Genomic DNA, 23,296 nt, shown 5'->3' on the forward strand with positions numbered 1-23,296 from the left:
AGAGAGATTTGAACGGAAGATGTACATTAACCAATATGAATATTCCGCGACCAACATTTACTGTGAGGGTGAAATTTCCTATACCGGGAAGTGATGAAATCTGAAAAACTTCCCAAGAACTTTCCCAGAACAATGACTCTGCTGACTATCAATGGTATGTAAAGCTTAGATTAATACAATAGCAGCTATGGGGGTACTAAATGAATCTGACTTTACAAAAAGAAATGACATAAATTACAAATTCTCTACAGGTCCGAATGAGGTTATCCAACCAACTCAGTCGGAGGGGATAACCCTGCAGGAAGGGGGGAAGGCCAATAGTTTTGATTAACGGGGAGATTAGGCTGCAATGATGCGACTGTGAACCCAGCAGATCGTGGAACTCCAATTGGTGGATGCTGAATTGAACTGCCACATAAAAATTCCGACACTATAAAGGGGCAAAATACATGAAGTTACTGGAAACAGGGCAAATTCTGAGTGCTTAAACGAAAAAAAAAACTAGTTTTCATACATGGATAATTTAAATGGTAGACTAAATCGATACGTGATTGCAGTAGGAGTTACAAGTAAAACTGCTAGAACTACCGAAGGGGTTTTGGTTTTGGTGACTATTAGTGGCAGATCTATTTCTAACAAGGTAACATTAACGACACAAAAATCCAGGGACCGTGACAGATGTTCATTTTTATCATAACACCTAGCCATTACAGCTAAAGTCACCGCATACACAACCTATGAGTGAGGCAAAAAGAAAAAAACTTACCTGAATGAGAGAGACAAGGAGGATTCAACTGGTGCATGAATTCCATTTTGATCAGGAGTAAGCAATGACCAAAAAACTGAGAATGAAAAGAAGGCAGACAATAAGAGGTTAACACTAAATTCTAAGAAAGAAAGGGCAAATGAAATAACTGGTGAACACTGTTTGTGGAGAGTGAAAAGGTAGTATTAACTCAAATGAAGCATGGTATTCAGATTAGAGTTCAAAACAAAAATCCATCTCTCAAACAAAATTGCTTTATGGATCACTATTGTTCATTCCCCTTGAGATATGTATCTTGGGATCATTTGAATTTACCTGATTGCTCTGGATGATCATTCAGATTAGGACAAAACAGTACGTTCTGCATTATGAAGTCCAGGAGTTAGCCATATTTTTGGAATGTTAACATATGAGATCCACAACAAAGATATATAAATAGCCAAGAGCAACTTTGTTGAGTCGAACTGAAAAACTCACCTCTTCGATAAGTTGGGAGACATTATGGACTGCCTCTGCAGAAATAAACGAGTTCAAAAAAGTAAACCCTTTGAAATAGACCCGGAAGAAAAGGATGAAAAAAAATCGACGGTAAATGAGAAATGTTGTAATAAACATCAATTTATCCATAAAAGAGTTGGACCTTCCTAAAAAATGATGTTTTTATTGGATCTTAAAATCAGATACCCATTGTTTAAAATGTAACAATGAAAAGCATATACAGTCAATAGAGAACCACACAGCTCGCAGAGTATTGCTTCCAAGTGGAAAACAGTAGAAATTATTTCTAGGTTCATCGACTTCCATATCTCCATGAACATCTAAAACCCTCAGCCTCCCCCAACTACTTGAGTAAGAACCGCATTCTAACTTCAAAGACACCATCAACTATTCCTCTAAAAATCAATCAGAATATGAAAAACGATGCCTGTGTCAATGCCACATGCACATTCATGCAGTTGGTGACAAATTTGAAAGGCAACAATAGCTAACAAGAGCAAACAGTGTACTTAAGTCTGAACCATAAATGCAGGACATACAATAATACTACCTAGTTTTGAAACACTTGGTTTTACAGCAAGTGTCAGGCCCAGAAAACAATCATCAGGTTGAGTGTCGAAATCCCATAGATTCAACTCAAGATTTGGCTTTGACCCTGCAGAGAATAATACAAGAAAAAGTTAATTGGTTGAACTAAAAAAAGAAAAGAAAATGTTATCTAATAATCTTCGTACAGGTACAATAGTGATCTTAAAGACCCACCCATGTTGTTTAGCCTCAGCTCAAGTGGATCATGCAGTGGTGGATGAGGAACACGAGCATCCACCTGTCCAGGATTTGTTTCAGTAAAACTGATGTAATACAAATAGGAAAAAAAAAATAACTCAAGAACACATGTATTACTTTAAAAAAAGGATGCTGCAATGCCTGATCTGCCGTTGGCCTCCTTAACGGGTCCCATGAACAAAGTTGCTACAGACATTCAAAGCAGGGGGTGTAAGATATTATAGCAGAGCAAATGTCACTTTAATATATATGCCAGTCAGCCACAATACATACCTTGATCAAATCAATAGCATCTGGACTAGCATTTGGAATGATATCCGATAGCTTGGTAGGTAAAATCTGCCCAAAAGTAATGATGAGAGATAAGAATAAAATAAAAGCAAGCACAAGAAAATATGGACTATAAAATATAAATAATAAATAAATAAAACTACCTCTGAATAATTAATATTGATTAAAAGAGAGATGTTTGTTGCCTCAGGAAATGATGTCCAATCTTGTGCACCCAAAACACAGCATATCTTGTACAGTTGATCTATTTCACTGCCAAGTGGTGAGAGTATTACAGTAAGAAGGAAAAACCATCATAAGTTCTGACATATAATTCTTTTACTTCAGTGATAAATGTTAAAGACCAAATCTACATACACAACACCTACAAATATTCTTTTACTTGGGCGGCAGGTAAAGAAACATTCTTAAGATCAGAGCACTGCCAAGATTGTAACACATTATACATACTTATAGTTATGCATCCCTCCCATGGATGCATGCTCACATATTTAATACATAGACATAACAGTATCCTAAAATATCTAAGGGTCATAGAACTGCCAAGACTAAGAAGGATAACAAATATTTCTTCCTCAATATCTATAGTTATGAATCCCCTAGCCATGAATATATGCACACACATTCATGCACAAACACAGTATGGTATCTATAAGGCAGCAAAAGAGGCATAGACTGAGGATGGTATGGTAAATTTGCATACAATATTTTAAGCATAGCGAAAAGGGTACTAGATATGCATGTAGAATCAATTTTGTTCAGGTGAAAACTTAAAAGTGCCTAAAGCACACATGAATATTCTGGTTATTTTATTGGTGAACTTCCCATGTTGGTTTATTTTGGCTACTTCCTACTGAGGAATCGGTTCTACAGTCTTCTCTCCTGAAGTCCTTGTTTGTTTCTTTTTTCCCCGTAACATGGTGACTAATTTTCTTTCTCTATGAGTCAATTTTCTGGTTTGGTCTCTGTTGGTTCTTAGAGGTTAATGGCAGTGTTAGTGGACGTTGGTTGCTCCCTTCCCAGATGGTGTTGATGAACTTTGGTTTAATGTCGATCATTGGCCCATCTTCTTCCCAAAAAAAATACAAAGTAGAAAAGAAACAATAATAGAAAAAACAAAGAACAACCATATCATGTTCTTTTTTTCAAGGAATACAATGTTAAATTACAGATTACATAAAATCAATAAACTAATAACTTTAAGCCATTGAAAGTATTGACACAAGCAATCATAATTACAGATCCAACAGAAATACCAGAGTCAAGCATCACAGGACATGCCAACTGAATGTTACAGTAAACTTTACCAAAAATAAAACTTGAATACAAACTTAAGGAACATATTGAAGTTAGCATATACTAAATGTATGGGGTATATGTTGGGACAACATGGTAAAGGAATACAAGTTGGGCATCAAAGTATTTTCATGGCGGCAAGCATTTATGATGTTAGAAAAGATATATTTGTCAAAACAAAAGAAGTGCCTAAATTCACATCATCATCCACCAAAATTGAAAAAAGAAAAGCTCAGAAAAATAAATCACCTTTCACCAGGAAAAATAGGAGATGAAGTAAAGAGCTCTGCTAATATCGCACCAACAGCCCACATATCTGTAAATGTTACTAGTATCAGACATCATTCATGCCCCCCCCCCCCAAAAAAAAAAAATTTGATATAGATAAACCTGAAAGTAACATTTAATGGAAAGAAAGAAATGTCTAAATCAAATTGACATGGAAAATACATTATCAGATTCAAGTGAAGTTTTGGATTCGTACAACAGTACCATAAAACTACTAGAAGAAGATGCACATATGTACGCACACACAAAGATAATTAGACCAAGTAATATCCATGTACCTATAGCAGGAGTGTAGGAGGAAGACTGCAACAAGACTTCTGGAGCACGGTACCTGGCATAATTATCCCACAAATCATTAGAAGGAAATAATACCGTATGAACAGGATATAATTACGAAGTAATCAGTGAGACTGCACAGACAATGTGTTAACATAAAGAAACATGAATGCAAAGTAAATGAGACAATTACTCACCATCGAGTAGAAACATATTCCGTATAAGGAGGCATCGATGATACTTCTCTTGCCAGTCCAAAATCAGCAATTTTAAGAACATCATTTGTCACCAGCAAGTTTTCTGAAAAAAAGGAGAGTCCACTATATGTATATCCACCATAAAAAGACTTGCACACAGATGAAAGGAAGATTTACCAGGTTTCAAATCTCGATGAAAATATCCATTTCTATGCATGTGAGCAAGTCCTTGCAGCATCTGAGACATGAAGCTGCGTATCTCCCATTCATAAAAAGGTTTTTGTCTCTCCCTCATGATTTCGTAAAGATTATGTTCCTAGAAAGAAATGTTCAACCTCTTACAATCAAACTGGAAGGGGGTTCATTCAACTTAATGCTTGGTTACAATAAATAGTTTTCTCATAACAAATTATACAGAAGTACACAATTGTTGAATCATTATATTGAAAGGAAAGTACATTCAATAGTGAGAAGATCAGCAGTCAATCACCATTACTTGAAACCTTTATTATTAAAATAAACTATGAAATTTTGTTGCAAGAGATACAAAATTAAAGAATTTTTGCTGTCTTTGGGAAATGGAGGAGGTAGTTAGCGCCTGCACAACTGTCACTACAATTAATTATAGAATTCTACAAAAATGAACCATGCATACATTTGGCTAATATAGGCTCCCCTTTAAAATCTTACAAGTTTAAACATTGTAATTAACATAGCACATCCCTGGTACCCTAGCACTGGCATAGAAAAATGATTACAAACTGGTATTTGTAACCACGACAACGACAATTACTCTCCATGTTCCTAGCCCCAACCTAATCAATCATTTTTTTATAAGAATAGGTGGCCTCATTAAAAACCTCCCTCTTAGAGGTCCTTTACCCTAGGGTAATAACCAACTAGCGGAAGGAGGAAAAGAGTGCCAGAATATATTAATTGCAAATGAAGTACATAAGACTTAAAAACAGTCCTGCGAGATACATAAAACTTAAACACACTCCTAATAATCCTTACTGCTAAACGCCCCAACTCGCTGAAACAACAATTACTATCACCCAATCCCCTCCTTTGCTAGCTTATCAGCCTCGCAGTTACATCACCTTGGAATCCACCTCACAATAATCTCGTACACTGAAATTGTAGACACTATCTCCTTGATCAGAAAGAAAAGTAGGAATTGTGGCTTGATCTTTCAACCATTCCACTACTAATTTACAATCAGATTCCAGAATTAGTCTTCCCTTCGATACCCATTCTGAGGAGACAAAGATGTCTACTTTTTTGATGGCTTTCAACTCTGCTAAGATAATAGGAGTAGGACCAACATTTTCTGAAAAAGAAATCAGCTTAGTCCGATTCCAATCTCTGAGAATACCCCCAATTCCAGCAATCATCCCAACAGTACAAACAACTCCATCCACATTCATCTTATAAAAATCGGTTGTAGGAGGACTCCAACATACCATAGGCCTGTTGAGATCTTTAATAACAGAAAAATTGTCTGCCACTGAAGGATCACCAATTAACGAATCCACCTGAATAGAGAGGTTAGGATACTTTGCTAGGAACCATTTCGCTAACCTTAGCCGAACCGTGAAAAACAGTGCGAATCTGTCCATCTTTCCTCCATCAAAGATGATTTCATTTCTAAACTTCCATAAAGACCATAGGACTGTCGCTGGAATAAACTTCCACATAGCAGAATAAGGCTTCAAATCTATCCAAAAGCTAAGAAAGGAGGGAGGATCAGAAGGTATAACTAACGAAATACCCCAAAAGCCTATAACTTTGTTCCACAGTTCCCATGAAACCTGGCAAGAAATAAAAAGGTGATGAACAGATTCTTCACAGTGATTACAGAAAGGGCATAAAATATCATCCCCTAAGGGAACCCCCCCTTTTCTTCAATTCCACTCTCACCGCTACTTTTTTATGGGATACTTGCCAAAGGAATGCCTCAACTCGAGGAGGAACTAAACCCATCCAAACATATTTGTTCCACAGAAATGAATCCTCATTAGAATAGGAAAAAGACTTCCTGCACGCTTTTACAGAAAACAACTCCTCCCCAACTCCATCCCATAGCAAACAATCCTCCAAAGATTCGGTTAATTTAATGTCTTTGAGTCTATCCAATAGCTCTACCAACTGAACCACTTCCCAATCACAGATATTCCTCCTCGTTTTAATATTCCACTCCCATCCATTCGAATCATAGCTCCCAAATTCAGCAACCTTGCCCCATTGAATTGGAGAAAGTGCAAAAATCCTAGGGAAAAGAATTTTCAAAGGAAAATCACCTAACCAAGTATCATTCCAAAAGGAGATTGATTTTCCATTCCCTACTTGTAGCTTCGCATGGTCTCTAAGGCAACCTCCGATAAAATCATCTTTGATGAAGTTATTAACAATTCCCCTCCAAATCCAAGAGTCCTTTTGGGAGAAGACCTTGGAAATATCCATGGAATTACAACTAACATCATGTTTGGTACATATGAATCTCTTCCACATGGAATTTTTCTCATTAGCAAACTTCCACACCCACTTTCCCAACAAAGCTCGATTAGTATATTTCAAGTCAGCAACTCCCAGACCTCCACAACTCAGAGGTTTGCAAATCTTATGCCAACTTACCCAGTGCATTTTCTTCTTCTCAACCCCTCCACCCCATAAAAAAGCCGCCATCAAAGAATTTAACTTCTGGCATATAGTAAGATGGCATCTTGAACAAAGATAGAAAGAAGACAGGTAAGGATGACAATACCGACTTAATAAGCATCAATCTGCCCGCCATTGACAAAGAGGAAGCTTTCCACCACGCTAGTTTCTTGTTGAAGTTGCCAATAATCGGCTCCCACAATTTCTCACTATTTCTTTTTGCCCCTAACGAAAGTCCTAAATATACGGACGGAAAGGAACCAATAGTACATCCAATAGCCGAAGCCCAATCCTCCATGATATCATCCTCCACATTAATGCCAAAAAGTTTGCTTTTAGCTAAATTAAGATGAATCCCCGTCATTAAGCTAAAAATCCTCAAAACTCTTCTAACATTCTTAATTTGAGTAATGGAAGCTCCACATAAAATAATTAGGTCGTCTGCGAATTGAAGATGAGACAAAGTGAAGTTGTTTTGGTTTTTGCCAAACGAAAACCCTTGAAATAGGCCAGTTTCCACAACTTTGGTTAACATCATATGAAGTAGTTCACCAACCACATTAAACAAAAGAGAAAGACTACATCCTTGTCTCAATCCTTTAGCAAGTGAAAACTCCTCTGTCGACGACCCATTGACTAAAACCGAAATTGAAGCCGTGGAAATACACTGTGAGATCCAAGAACACCACCTGTCACCGAAGCCCATGACTTTCAATAGCCTTAAAAGAATCTGCCAGTCAACTGTGTCATGTGCTCTACTGAAATCAACTTTAAAAACAACTCCTCTTAGCCCTTGTTTCCTCCAAAAGTCAATGCCTTCGTTAGCTAAACATGCGCAATCCAACAATTGCCTCCCCGGAATAAAAGCAAACTGAGTTGGGCTTACAATATCATTAACACATGAAGAGAGTCTCTTAGAAAGAACTTTTGAGAGAATCTTGTATAAGTTGCCCACAAGACTAATAGGTATGTAGTCTTCAATACTCTCTGTATTACCTTTTTAAGGAATCAAAGTAATAAATGCATGATTTACCCCATGAACCCATTCCTTTCCTTTATAAAAATTGGAGAAAAACTCCATTATCTGCTCCTTCAAATTCATCTAGTACTTCTTATAAAAGCCCATGTTAAAACCATCCGGGCCAGGAGCTTTAGAGCTTTCAGAGGAAGTAATTGCTTGCCAAGCTTCTTGCTCCGAAAATTCTACTTCAAGACAATCCCTTTGAACTACTGTCAGTTGCTTAAAATCAAAATTAAAGACTGCAACTTCCAAAGTTGATTTTACATTATATGCATTCTTGAAAAAATTGAACACAGTTGCTTTAATCTGTTTTGGTTCTGAAATTACTCCCCCTTCAGACTTCAATGAATGAATGGAATTAATTATGTTTCTCTTCAAACCACTAAGGTGAAAAAACCTTGTATTTCTATCTCCATCTTTAATCCATCTGGTTCTAGACTTCTGAAACCAGATCCTCTCCTCGATTCTCAACAACCTCCATAACTCTTTTTTAAAATCAATCAGTTGATCCCACTTCCCTGAAGACAAAATTCCAGCTTGAGATTTTCTGTCCAAATCATTGATTTTTAACTCCAGATGCGAGATGGATTTTGCAAGCCCTCTGTGACTGCTTCCAGACCAGTTTTTGATTTTATTTTTGGCAGCCTGTAACAACCTGAAAATTCCCCCTCTATTCTTCTTCCTTTTCTCTACTGCTAGTGATTCTTCAACCAATTCATCAAATCCTTGTTCTTCTAAAAGAAAATTAAAGAACCTAAAAGGTTTAGGTCCCCAATTTATAGAAACATCCTTCAACAAAATTGGATTGTGGTCTGAAATTGATTTCAGAATAAAACGTTGAATAACGTTAGGAAAACTGTTAAGAAATCTGACACAAATTAGGAACCGATCTAGTCTCACCTATGTTGAAAATTCTCTATTGTTGCACCACATGTAAGTTCCTCCTGCCAAAGGCAAATCAATAAGATTAGCTTGCTGCACAAATGATCTAAGGATATCGATTGAATTCCAATTTTGTGATTTCCCTTGCTTTTCTTCCGTTTCAATATACGCATTAAAATCTCCCCCAATACATACTGGTAAATTCTGAAAATTACAAATTGCATCAGCTCCCCATAGAATTCTTCCTTTAAAGATTCGATAGAAGGCCCATACACATTAATAAATAAAAACTCCATTTGACCGTTCATCAATTTCCCCACTACGACCAGAAACCTTCTGTGAACATGCTGATGTATGACTTGAACCACACTTTCATTCCACATAGAAATCAACCCCCCCGATGATCCTTGAGCTGGAGACACCAAGACTCCCTTTAGGAAATTACCCCCTATCCTCCTTGTAATCGACACATGTACTTGATCCAACTTTGATTCTTGAATGAATAGAAAAACCGGTTTTAATTTCCTTACTTGCCTTGTAACTGCTGTAGATTTCTCACTTCTCCCAAGGCCCCTTATGTTCCACGTTAGAATACTAAGTTTATTCATTTAAAAAAGACAACATCCAAACAGCAAAATACCAGTACTGCAAACAGCAAATACTGACCAACAATCAAGCTTCCCTTACTACCTCTGAATGTTTCTCAAGGCTTAAATTTTTTTCAATAAAAGCCTCCTTCCCTTCGTTGAAAGAAATTCCTAACATTTGACAAACTTGCCAAGTAGCCAATGCTTCGTCCAACAACTTCGAAATGTGAATGAAGAGGCAGTATAGATATAACCCAGTCCATGGCTTCAGTGATTAAGCCTTTTTTCTTCTTCTATGTTCTTTTCTTGACCCTGAAGTGATAGAAGATGCTGCTACCACACTTTCTGAGTATTCGCTACGAATTAATAGAGCCATAGATGAATCCTGAAAGTTGACAGAACAGATGATGTCCTGGTCTTGTTCACATCCACTAATTTTTGGAGACAGTTGATGATTATTACTGAGCTCAGTAGTATTCTGTTTCTGAATCATAATACCCTTTGCACAAATGACATCTTCTTCCATACCCGAACACAACCAGATTCGTCTATTCCTTGTTCTTCTGTACACTCTAGCATAACTTGATCTTCCCCTCCTTCCATCAAGAGCACTTCTTATAGACAGACATTTAGAAACAGGAAATCCCATCTTCCACTTTTTAGCACTCTTCACATTGATTTCACTGTTTTCTCCCTGTATCAGTTTTCCTTCTACTTGCTTACCAAGAACATTAAGTTGAATTGCTTGTACTCCCTCATTATTCTCCTCTATTAAGATGTCTTGTTCATCTTCCTTTGATTCAAGAGGAGACTGAACCTTGGGTTGAAATTCTATCCCATCCCAATCCAATTTCACAGCAGGCCCAGCAGGAATTAATTTAGTAACTGGGGAATATGACTCCCCGTTAAAGTCTGAATGGGCTGAACTACTCTGATCCACAACCACTCGCAACCCAAGACCCGCATAATCCCTATTAGGACTTACACCAAATTCAAATCTGTCTGACATCCCATTAATATTGGGTTGTGTGAGAGACTCTTGTTCCAGAGAATGTTCCCCACTTCCCACCATCATCCCACTTTCTTGACTTTTGTGTAAGCACGTGTACAACTTTGACGAAATTCCATCCCATTAATATTGGGTTGTGTGAGAGACTCTTGTTCCAGAGAATGTTCCCCACTTCCCACCATCATCCCACTTTCTTGACTTTTGTGTAAGCACGTGTACAACTTTGACGAAATTCCTTCAGCTGAGTTTCCTCGATTATCTTCTTCCTTCTCTGCACCTCCTCACTCGTCTTCCTTTGAATAATCAACACTGTAACCATCATTTGAACAGTTCTCCAACTCGACTCCATTCGCATCAGAACTTACGTTACCCGACAGACCCAAATTAACTTTAACTTTAAAGGATCTACCATATGATCCCACAATAATGGATTCGGGTACATCTAACGGACTTGCTACCCTTAACAACACTCTTGCCATTGAGAGATCCTCTCTATTTCTTGTCTCCTCCGGGATGCTAACAAACTTTCCCCACCTTCCTACAAGTTTTTCCAGGAAAGGTTCATTCCAGCTAAGAAATGGTAAACCAACCAGCTCCACCAAGCAATATGCCAGAGGAACACCATCTTCATTCAACAACGGAGCTAACCAATCAAACCAGAAGCAAAACTTATCCTGGAAACTCAGCCACGGCCTTTACTAAATCTTCTTTTGAATTGAACACAATAATATTGGCATTCCTTACATATCCCCACCTTACTATTTTTACCTCGAGGCCCTCCTTTGCCAAGGCCTTCATCACTACAGCAGGTTGTAAGTTATCTTTGATAACCCCTGTTAAGGAATTTTTCACCCAGCATGAGTCTTGTGATGGGATGTGCATTTCCCATACGTTCCTTACTCCATTCACTTTCTTATTCTGACCTCCCCTGTTTTCCAGAATTTCATTATCCATCATACTTCTATTCTCCACATTCAAAACCTCCTTATTCGTTCTACCATCCCTCAGACTTCGCGATTTCTCCAGTTCAACCTACTGCCTACCGTCCCTTAGACTTCTCGGATTCTCCATTTCAACCTGCTGCCTCCCATTGTCCCCTCTAACTGACTTAATTCCTCCCAACTGAACTTTATTTTCCTCTGTTGCTCTTTTCCTACCTTTCTTGTACTTTGCAATCCCCACTGAGACTCTCTTCCCATCGATCAACATTCCATCAACATTTTGTACTGCTTTTCTACAGCTTTCCTCCATCTCATATTGCACAAAGGCAAACGTTGATGATTTATAATTTGGTTTAACCATAAAATTTGGAATAAAGACCCTCACTACTCTTCCATAATGAATAAAAATCTCTCTTAACTCTGATCTAGTAACTCTCTTACTAAGATTGTCGACAAATACAGTCCAACCTAATCAGTCATGTTCCCAAACTTTGTGTTTACAAAAAAAATGAAAATGAAGAAACTTAAATTATAATTACAGGGAGTAGAAGTACAATAGTTAAGTGAAAGATAAAATCATAAAAACCTCATGCATTTTTAGAATAATGTGAAGTTGGAAGAGCATCCTTACCATGTACTCAAAAATGAAGAATAGGTCATTGCTTTCCCTGACAACCTCCTTTAGCTTTACAATATTAGGGTGATTTAGTTTACGAAGAGCCTACGGATAATAAATGGAACAAGCTCTTATGATTAAGGGTTATGTGAAAAGCAAAGGGATCTGTAACATTCAAGGAAATATTACAGTTTACCTTAACTTCTTTTAGATTCATGCACTCTTCCCAAAAGTAGAATTTTCGTTTCATCTTCTTTACAGCAACCTAGATTGAAAACATTCACAAAATGCTTCAAGAGCAACAAATCAAGGAAGTTCCACATTAATAAATTCACTATTATCTTTTTTATCTCAAGAAAGAATATAAACCGGGGAGGGGGAATTTCAAAAAACCGTCCATAATAGACTGTGTTAAGTGTTCCAGTCCTAGGGCTTCCTAATCAATACTGTAACATCCTCATTGAGGTGACAAACACCAGAATCATTTTCCAAAGTGAACGTTGAAGCTTCCAAGTTCTTCTAATCTTGTATATTAATGTATACACACACATAACATATATATGCTCCAAATTTATACTTGAAGGGCTACTTAGATTTAGATAAGCTCTAATATCTCATGTCATGCACATATCCAATATTTCTAGGACAACTCAAAATGTTTGCCAACATGTACATATATCCTGCTTGTTACAATTACACTCACAACTAGAAGCGACTTACATTGACTTTCCAACATGATTATCAAGGCAGCAAAGTTTATAACCTTAACCACTGAAATAACTTCTACCATAAGTGAGGTACAAGACTTATGTTGATTTTCCCACATGTTAGAAGAAAATTTTTAAGTGCAGCGAAGTATATAATAATATTAATCATTGAATTAACTTCAACCATGGCTGAGAAACAATGAGCACAAGGTCCTCGGAAATTTTATCGACAAATAACAAGAATTAGTGCGGTTATGTAAACTGAAAGATCAAAAAACAACTACAAGAAAAAGTTACTTACAATCTCAAATGTTTCTATATTAAAGGCTTTGAACACACTACCACAGGTGCCTTCTCCAAGCTCCTCGGAAATTTTATACCTATGTGAGAAGAGAACGTAGCAAGATATAGTGCCAAAGAGATACAAGCTTTAAATGAGTACTTGACAAATTTTACAAATATCAAATGCAGTGGCAAGAAACAAAACCTTTCCATTCTTGCAGTTGCAGCAGATGACAATCAACAATTTGTCAATGTAGTTCTGGCAACCTCCAAATAGAGGTGTTTACAGTATTGACAATGGTTTGATCACTAGCTTGCATGTATGGTTTACTGCTAAACTGTAGCATGAAATGTAAGATACTGACAGGAAAAGACTTCTCATTGTAAGAATGATAGAATATCAGCCAGAAAATTATCAACATCCTCAACTGCAGCTTCTACAAGCTGCAGCTGGAGCTTATAATCTAAGCTCAAGACTCTATGAGACCTCCAAAATATCTCCAGCACAAGTGTAAAAATTCATCGGTTGATCCATTTTCTTTACAAGTTGCGGAACTGATGCCCCGTGTATCAAAACCAGGTTTGGGCTGTAAACAATCATAAAAGATCAGTATAACTTTGCAAGACTAAACTGCGTAACATAAATCATGATCTAAAGAAAGAAACCTGACCAACATATTAGACTCAATCTTGTAAGGCTTGTATGACAAAAATACAAAAAGGAAAAAAAAATCTGTCCAGGGAGATTGTAACACGGTGGCCTAGACATAGAAATTAACGTTGACTAAGGTAATGAGTCAAATTTTAGGGGGGTGGGGATCAGAAACAAACAAGGCAGTATCAATCTTTACCTCTTCACCCGCTTTTACAAATTAATCAAGCAAAGTGTTCGGAAATAAATGAAATCTATGGATTTCAAACAAGGAGGTTTTTGCAAGAAACACATCAGCAAATTCAATCAGATCTCCTACATATAGAGCCACTGATACTATTTATTTTTAACATCTTATCCATAAAAATAAAACCTAACTCAATCATAACAAATAAATAAAAGAAACTAAAACTAAAATAAAGTGAGCTTGCTGGAAATCATCGATTTTCTAAAGCCAAAAAAGATAAAGCAACCAATTTGAATTGGAATTAATAAAATAAATCATCAAAAGTGTAGGATGGATAATCTTTCCCTAAATTTAAGAAAAATCTCCTTAATCGAAAACTGAAACAATAATTACAACAAGGGCGAAAACTGCGAGTTAAAACAAATAGTATCATGTTTAGCAAAAGAAAAGAAAAACATATACTTTTTACTTCCTCACCGAGAAAAAGGCAAGTAATTTTTTTTATAAAAAAAAAGGAAATATATAGATATAAAACAATGAATTTATTATCCAACGAACACCAGAATTCAATTATACTCAATACAATCACATAGGCCATGACCAAATTTAAATTAGTCTCCTCCATTTTGCCACTTTAATTCGTAAAAATTTGCAAAAAAGAGGGAAAAGAATCGAGAACTTCCGGAAACATTTTACCTCTCCTTTTTCTCGGAAATCAAAAAGGAAGTAAAACGAAAACTCCAACTGCATTCCAATGTAGAAAAGAAAAACAGAGCTCAGGAAAAAATATATTCATCAAAACAACGATTCTGAATTCAAAAAAATTAAATGTTTCTTGAAAAAAAAAAGAACACATGGAAAAATAAATAGATTAAACTCACCTTCAAGACGCGAAGGGCGAAAATTATATAAGAAAGAAAGAAAAAGAAACGGGTCGCCAATGTACATAGGATGCTGTTTAAATCAATAAAAGGGGGAGAATTTCTGAGAGAAAGAGATATTTAGATTACTATAGAAGCCATATGAGAGAGAATTCCTCTGAAGAAGCGAAGGAGAAGAAACCAAGGAAAAATATATTAATTACCAAAATATTATTTTAAAAAATTAATATAATTATAGTTTTTTATTTATTTTTCTTTACAAAATAGAGAGCCGAAAACGAAGAATAGGGTGTAAACGAGTCGAGTCGAGTCGAGTTTAAGTATTAGTGAGTTTGATTCGAAAATTTTGAAATGGGGCTCGACTCAAAAAATTATGAGCTTAAAAATTTTAAGCTCGACTTGAACTCGAAATCCTGAACTGAAGCTCGTGAGCAGCTCGATAAGACTCGAAATGAAAAAAAAAATCTTAAACTTAACAAGATTGAATCTTTAAACTCAAACTTGAACCTAAACCTTAAATACATGAAAACATTATTATATTTAAAAAAAATAATACATAAATGTTAATATTATTAATAATTTATTTTTAAAAAAATAAAATCTTAATATATTATATTTTCGAGCTATTCACGAGCTTTTCGAATCAAGTATCAAATAATTTGTTTCTACTCGTTAAGAATCGAGTCGATTCGATCTCAATTAACTTACGATTTGTCTCGTCTCATTTATAATTAGGATGTGGGGGTAGGGATGTGGTCCAGCTTTAAAACAATATTATTTCTTTTCTGAATTACTAGATTATCCCTACAGATATCGATATATTACGGAGTTGCATATTCTTTGACGAGATTGCCCTGCATTGATGGATAAAGAGTGACGTGGACGGCAACTACAATGGCCGCGTTGAGTGCGGGACTTGAGCGTCATTTTAAGTATAAGTATATTTTTTTTATTAATTAAGGATAAGTATATGGGTGTCCTTGTCAGTGACGAAACTTGAAGAGCGGGTTTAGCGTGTGATTGATACGGTTCGGATTAGGCTTGTTTCTCTGCGTGACTCGGGTCAAAATTATGGATCGGTTCCTCTTCCTCATGGCCCATGGGGGTGGAATTTGGAACCAACTCCATCGGTAGCATAGGTCATTCGTGCTATTGTGGTTAACAACTGACACGTTGGTGCCATCAAAACTTGTAGAACAAACTGAAAATTTTACAACAAAAATTTGATGATACAATTTAGGGTCAAAACAGTTTCGTTGCACAGGTTTTTGTTGTTAAGTATTTTTTTTTCGGGTTTAGGGTCTAGGATTTATGGTTTTTGTTGTTAAGTATTTTCTTTGGGGAAATATTTTAGATGTTTTTGGTGATCGATCATCCTTTGTTTGGAGAAGCATATTCACTGCTCTATCGGCGTTGCAGGATGGTTTCTTATGTCGGATTAGTATTAACAGTCGGGTTTCTTCATCCTGGGAAGGGTGGGGTGGTACATCATCAATTCATCTCACTCTTCTGCCTTCTGTTACCATTTCCAACCACACTCGTATCGGTGACTTCATGCTAATACATCGTCTAACTTGGAATGTCGACGAGGTTTGACGCTATTTTGTTGTTGATGATGCACGTCTTATTCTTCAATGCCTTATTTTCCCGGTGGAAGCCGATACTCTCCTTTGGAGTGGTCACTCTTTAGACACTTATTCTGTTCGTTCGGGGTATACTTGGTTACTACGTCTGCAATCAGATTTGCTTCATACTTCTCAGTTATGGTTGTTTCTGTGGTGCTTGCCTACGTTGCCTCGAGTTCGGGTTTTTAGATGGCGAGCTTCACATGAGACTCTTCCGGTTGGACGTTGCTTGCTTTTAGTTGGGGTGTCCGGTGGACATTGTTGTTTATGTTTGTCCGATGAAACTGTTCTCCATGCCTTGCTTGCTATCCTGTTGTACGTCGATTTTCGATTGGGCTGGTTTCGTGTTTGATGAAGCTTCCTTGCAGAACATCTCCTGTGGTGAATGGTTAAAACGACTTATGATCTCTCTGCCCTTACAACGCTTTATTGCTCTTTTAATTTTCCTTTGGAAGATTTGGTATCTAGGAATGTGTGCTGCCACGAGTCTCGTCTCTTGTCTGGATCGCACACTATCTCCGCCAGTGCATCCCTTCAGTCAGCCTATATATCAGCGGTCTCATATCCTCCTCAACTAGGACGTCTGCTTCCTGTTCAATCCTCCATGGTTGTCGCTGGTTGCAGCCTCCCCAAGGAACCATCAAGATCAATGTCGATGGAGCATGTCCGCGACGATTGGGTTCTCCGATTGTGGGTCTGGTAGCTCGTGATTGTGACGGTAAAGTCATTATGAGCTGTGCGTTCCCTTGTACCTGTGTTCCAAATGTTGGAACAGTGGAAGCTCTTGCTATTTGTCATGGTGTTCGCATGGCAATCGAGATGGAGTTGAGTGTAGTGGTTGAGAACGACACTTTCAATGTGGTTCAGCAATTGGCAAATCATCAGTCAGACCAGTCCGTCCTGCATTTCTATCTATATGAAGCTCGTCGACTACTTGATGCTCATCCTCGAGTCACCGTTTCTTATACTCGTCTTGAAGCCAACGAAGCGGCGCATGCTTTACCCAATTATGTTTCGATGACCACCCATCCTTTGTATTTTGACCGATCCCTCCATGATGCTATTGTAACTGCTGATACTGTTGTTAATGAATGAATATTTTCAACCAAAAAAAAAAATCATAATCGTCACTTTTGTTCTATTTTGATTATCTAGTTATTATTATTTTTTAAAATCCAATATTATATTTTAATTTCACTTTAATCGTCCATCATTAAAAATTAACTGTGATATTACGGGTTCGATTCATGCTATTCTTGTTGTGCATGCTAATCTAATGACGGAAAAAAGAAAGAGAAAATCGCCTCAGTGACCAAAAAAAAGTTATAATATACGATTTTAACCAACTTTTTTTGGATTTGCCAAAATGACCAACAAAATCGCAACGCGAAATAAAAATCGCAACGCGATCCCCAGAATCGCAAATCAGTTTCCAAAATCGCAACGCGATTCTTGAAAATCGCAATGCGATATACGGATTCGCATTGCGATTTTCCAAAATCGCAACACGAATATGAAAATCGCAACGCGAACACATAAATCGCAACGTGTATCCGTATATCGCAACGCGTATCCGTAAATCGCAATGCGTATCCGTATATCGCAACGCGTATCCGTAAATCGCAACGATAATCCGTAAATCGCAACGAGAATCTGTAAATCGCAACGATAATCCGTAAATCGCAACGAGAATCCGTAAATCGCAACGAGAATCTGTAAATCACAACACTGAAATTTTGGGTATATAACACTGAAATCATAAACTAAATCCCTAAATCGCAACTCATTCCATCTCCATCTATCACTCTCTCCGGCGACATCCGTTCCTATATCCAACGACATCCTTCCCAATCCGGCAACAGGTTTTAGTTTCGCAGCTCGTCTGTTTAGTAAATTAATTTACAACCATGAAATCATCTAATGTTGATCATGTTTGGATAGATTTGTGTTTTGGAGGGTCATGGGATAATGTTCATGGTGTTTTACAATATATGCCTTTACCCATGAATCTTCAACTAAAATTGTCTTTACAAAAGTTAACTTATGAAACTCTAATGCTACGTGTTTCAAATAAATTGAATTTAGAGCCCCTAAGTGGATTTAGGCTATCTTATCAGAGAAATGGTAAAGTTTATTTGTTAACCGACAATGAAGATGTTGAACGATTCATTGCTTACATTAGTGTTTCACAAGATGATGTTACATTGTATGTTGTTGAACCTAGAAGTAGTATTGTTGGGTCAGTAGCGGGTAGTAATCAACTAAGTTTTTCTCAAAACCCACAACCTTTCTCTAATCCAAATCCCAATCAACTTTTAGCACCAAATTCCGGTTTTCGTATTGACCAGTTAGACGATGATGAGCCAACAGAAAAAATTGTGAGTACTAGTCAGTATTCGAAATTTGGTCTTGGTCAATATCCGGACTTTGATATTGGTCAATACACGGATTTTGATGATGTTTCAGAAGAAGAAACAGACCATGTGTGTAATGATTTTAATATTGGTCAATACCCGAATTTTGATGATGAAACACCCGTTGTCGAGGAAGATGTTGTTGATGATAATGAGGAGGAAGTTACGACTGTGAATGAACATGTTGAACATCCATTCTGTAATTCATATATCCTGAAGAAGAAAAGAAGAAGAAAAAGTCCCCGAAGAAAAGAAAATGCCACGGGTATAACTGGAATATGCCAGAATTACTTCAGTTACCGGAAGAAGAGTTGGCAAAGAAAGCAGTTGATTGTTACACAAAGTTATTCGTGTCAAGAAAGATGATTGTTTTGATACAAAGGAAGACTTGAAGATAGCTTTGTATACGAAATGTGTGGAAGATGGCTATCAACTAAAAGTTAACAAATCAAGCAAAGATCGTTTCGAAACAAGGTGTATGATTGACAAAAACTGTACGGGCGTATGATTGCAAAGAGAATAAAAGATTGCAAAATGTTTCAAGTTAGGACTTTTATTGATAAACATACATGTTCAAGAACCCAAGTTTTTCCTCACCATAGACAGGCAAACAAAAAGGTGTTGGGTGGTTTTCTGGCTGAGTTAATGTTTTTGAATGGCAGGGTATATCGGGGACATGAAATTATGACTGACATGAATGCTCGGTTCAAGATTAGTATATCATATTCTCAAGCTTGGAGAGCCAAATGTTATGCCTTGGAATTGTTGAGGGGGTCGCCAGAAGCATCGTTTGCCCAACTGCCGGCTTATTGTCACAATTTAAAGCTGAAAAATCCTGGGTCGGTAACTCATATCAAAACAGATAGAGATGGACGCTTTGAGTTGCTGTTTATCGCCATTGGTGCTACGGTTAGTAAATCAATATAATTTTGTTGACTCATTTTTGTTAGTTACATGCATTTCACATTTAAATGATTATATTTCTTGTGTATATTATTTGTAGATTCGTTCGTTTATTACTTGCATGCGCCCAGTTATTATAGTTGACGGAGCACATTTGAAAGGTCGATACCTTGGAGTAAACTTATTAGCAGTAGCCATGGATGCTAACAATGGGATATTGCCAATAGCTTACGGGGTTGGCAAATCTGAAACCTCTGATTCATGGACATGGTTTATGGGGCATCTTAGGGATTGCATAGGTCCTATTAGCAATCTGACAATCATATCCGATAGGGCAAACTCAATTGACAACGCTGTTAGAAGGTGTTTCCCAGATGCTTTTCATGGACTTTGTGGTGTTCATTTGTATAGAAATCTAAAATCAAGGTCTGCTGGTATAAAAAAGCACAAATGGACATACTGGAAGGCTGTAAAAGCTTATCGGGAAGTGGATTTCAATAAGCATATAAATTGTTTAAGACGTTTTGCCTCAGTGTGCTCAAACACTAGAAGATGTCGGGTTTGAAAGATGGTCAAGAGTACATCACTTGGAGCAAGATATGGTTTCATGACGTCTAATAGTGCAGAATCAATCAACGCTCTAAGTCGTCATTCCCGGAAATTACCCATTACTATGTTAATGGAGTTTTTTCGAGCCTCTATTCAACAGTGGTACTACAAGAAAAGAAACCATGCAGGTATTATTTCTTTGAATTCGTAACTTATCATATTTATATTTTACTAAGTATTGTTTATTTAAATTTACAGGAACATTGGAACATCGTGTTACACCATGGACTGAAAAAAAGATAACGAAACGTGTTGTGAAGTCAACGTCATGGAGAGTTGAACCATGTTCAAACACTTTGTTTCAAGTACTGGATAATAACTTAAATGGGCTAGTCGATCTAAATGCAAAGACGTGTAGTTGTATGAAATGGCAAACATCTGGTTATCCGTGTGGCCATGTTATAAAAGTTGCTCTTCATTTAAACCAAGATGATTCAAGCGCATACGCTATGGATTGCTACACTACAGAAGTTTATCGACAGACTTATGCCGAGATTGTCTACCCTATTCCACATCCTTCTGAGTGGGACATACCAGATGACTTACAAACAGTTTTGCCACCAGCCATGGACAGAAGGCTACCTGGCCGACCAAAAAGTCACGATCGTATACCGTCTAAGGGTGAAGAGAAGAAGAGATCGACATGTAGTCGGTGCAAGGAAAGTGGTCATACAAGGTTGACATGTGGATCACCAGTGCCATCAAAATCATCTTTTCCTCTACCAAAATATGGATCCTCATCAAAATCCAAAGCTCATATGGTGTCAAGCAAAAGGCAACCATCTTCAAAATCCCAATCACAATTGGCTTCACCTTTTGGGACTGTTAACTTAGGTGATTTTTAAATGCAAACGTTGTATTATGTGGATTTTATGTGTGAACTTTTAACATTTTCAGTTGAATTAATGACTCAGGCCAACCATTTTGACTTAACCAACTCTTGTTATTCAGTTGTTATCACTATTAGGCATGCATTTGACTATCGCAACACGGAAATTACAATCGCAACGAGAGAATCGCAATGCGAAATGAAAATCGCATTGCGATTCTCTCGTTGCGATTTTCATTTCCGCATTGCGATTTTCATTTCGCATTGCGATTCTCTCGTTGCGATTTTCATTTCGCATTGCGATTTTCATTTCGCATTGCGATAGTCAATTTTGCCTTCAACATAATGCAGATTGAAATCAACAAAATCAACCATTACATTTCGCAATGCGGAAATGAAAATCGCAACGAGAGAATCGCAATGCGAAATGAAAATCGCAATGCGAAATGAAAATCGCAACGAGAGAATCGCAATGCGAAATGAAAATCGCAATGCGAAATGAAAATCGCAACGAGAGAATCACAATGCGAAATTAAAATCGCATTGCGATTCTCCCATTGCGATTTTCATTTCCGCATTGCGATTTTCATTTCGCATTGCGATTCTCTCGTTGCGATTTTCATTTCGCATTGCGATTTTCATTTCGCATTGCGATAGTCAATTTTGCCTTCAACATAATGCAGATTGAAATCAACAAAATCAACCATTACATTTCAATCAATTAAACAAGCACAAATAAGAATTATATTCGCATCAATTACACAAATCAACTTTTACAAATAATCTTTTACAAATCAATTAAACAATCAAAAAATAAGCAATAATTCTTATTTCCGATCATCTACTATTGAATCAACTTTTACAAATCAATTAAACAATCAAAAAACAATCAATTAAACTATTGAATCAACTTTTGCAGCCATACATCATTTTCACGCAGTTCACTTCTGAGATTAACCTGCAGAAACCAAACATTTGCTCAAACAACACTTTCTACACATCTAAAACCTACAAACAGCAAATTATTGAATTCTAGGTACTTAACCAAACATTTTCAAACCAAAAGTATATAAACTTACCAATTGTTTATGGACATTTTTATAACGCGGATGCAGGTAGGCAGCGTCTCGTATATATCGATTTAGCCATATAATGCCGAAACCACAAGCCTACTGCAGCTCTATCTCTATCGGTGGGAGGTAGATACTTGATGCTTCCCGTCGTCAAACGCTCCAACGCCAAGCATACGAGAGGACCACAATCTCCTCTGGCTCCGCTCGTTTGTTGTGGCGCGGTCTCGTCTCTAATAACTGTAATATTGAGCTTCTTTGGCTTCTTGTTTCCAGAACGAGTCCAATAATTGATCGCATCCAAGAATTTAGCCAAATGAGAGCTCCATCCCTTAATAACATCTCTTAAATCAGCCAATGATATGTAATTTATCATGCTGTCATACACTATTGTCTTAAGGGATGGGAGCTGAAGCTCGACGAGAATCCAATGTTTACGTTCCAAAACAGGGATAAACACCTGCAATCATAAGTAATAATTCATTCATTTGCGCACTTATTTTATAAAACCTTTAAACTCAATCTAAAATAAATACTAACCTTATCGACCTCCCACCATGCAGGATAAAGTTTAGCTTGTCCATTGCCCAAATCAAATGATTCATTTCGTGCATTCTTCAAGTGAACGGCGTGAAAAGACGTCGCATAATTGTATATCGTATATTTTTATTTTTCTTAAGTTTTCTTATTATTAGAAGACGTGTCACCCACGCATCGATATGCTGTTTTACAAAAAAAGACATATATTAGTGACTTACATAAATTTAAAAAAAAAATTAATCAAATTGAAATATAAGAAAAATATAAGACTTACCCCCCCATCGAAATAGCCATTGTCTTCGACCCCTAATAATACGCCCCACCAAGACCGATCAAGCAACAAATAGATATCATCGGTGAGCTTGCATATGTCAGTGAAACACCCCTGGCTCTGCTCATGTAGATAAAAATCAACAGCGGTCTTAGCCCAAAGGGTGTTATCCAGAATTGTGTCCGGTAGTTGTTCCCTCTCCTCTTCAGATACC

General features: G+C 37.0%; 2 protein-coding genes across 4 annotated transcripts in view; both read right to left on the reverse strand.

The window, feature by feature from the left end:
• LOC120166053 (serine/threonine-protein kinase MHK-like) lies at nucleotides 1-14,915 on the reverse strand. Of its 3 annotated transcripts, XM_039175438.1 has the most exons (19): nucleotides 14,822-14,915; nucleotides 14,637-14,684; nucleotides 13,307-13,688; nucleotides 13,121-13,199; nucleotides 12,309-12,377; nucleotides 12,128-12,217; nucleotides 4,576-4,714; nucleotides 4,399-4,501; nucleotides 4,204-4,256; nucleotides 3,887-3,953; nucleotides 2,485-2,593; nucleotides 2,324-2,389; nucleotides 2,168-2,236; nucleotides 2,027-2,090; nucleotides 1,815-1,919; nucleotides 1,244-1,278; nucleotides 1,082-1,127; nucleotides 767-842; nucleotides 1-408 (listed from the first exon to the last, which is right to left on the reverse strand). In XM_039175438.1, exons 3-19 carry the CDS (start codon nucleotides 13,312-13,314, stop codon nucleotides 264-266), a joined length of 1,323 nt encoding a protein of 440 aa, XP_039031369.1. In that variant the 5' UTR covers nucleotides 13,315-13,688; nucleotides 14,637-14,684; nucleotides 14,822-14,915; the 3' UTR covers nucleotides 1-263. The 3 variants fall into 3 exon arrangements, with proteins under 3 accessions (XP_039031369.1, XP_039031370.1, XP_039031371.1); XM_039175439.1 differs by lacking the exon at nucleotides 14,637-14,684 and having other exon boundaries at nucleotides 14,822-14,837; XM_039175440.1 differs by lacking the exons at nucleotides 13,121-13,199; nucleotides 13,307-13,688; nucleotides 14,637-14,684; nucleotides 14,822-14,915 and adding an exon at nucleotides 12,570-12,621 and having other exon boundaries at nucleotides 12,309-12,409.
• Nucleotides 14,390-23,296, reverse strand: part of LOC120166054 (UV-B-induced protein At3g17800, chloroplastic-like) — a 15,990-nt gene continuing 7,083 nt past the window's right edge. The window contains exon 3 of the transcript XR_005519893.1: nucleotides 14,390-14,401. The gene's annotated coding sequence lies outside the window, so the exon portion shown is untranslated. The remainder of the gene's footprint in view (nucleotides 14,402-23,296) is intronic.

The sequence above is a fragment of the Hibiscus syriacus genome, unplaced genomic scaffold (genome assembly GCF_006381635.1).
Source record: "Hibiscus syriacus cultivar Baekdansim isolate YM2019G1 unplaced genomic scaffold, ASM638163v2 tig00111621_pilon, whole genome shotgun sequence".
Classification (NCBI taxonomy): Eukaryota; Viridiplantae; Streptophyta; class Magnoliopsida; order Malvales; family Malvaceae; genus Hibiscus; species Hibiscus syriacus.

Coding starts and splice junctions, on each gene's coding strand:
- LOC120166053 (XM_039175438.1), bottom strand. Junction 2,594..3,886: donor CCTATTTTTCCTGGTGAAAG/GTGATTTATTTT, acceptor ACCACTTGGCAG/TGAAATAGATCAACTGTACA. Junction 2,237..2,323: donor ATGCTATTGATTTGATCAAG/GTATGTATTGTG, acceptor GAATGTCTGTAG/CAACTTTGTTCATGGGACCC.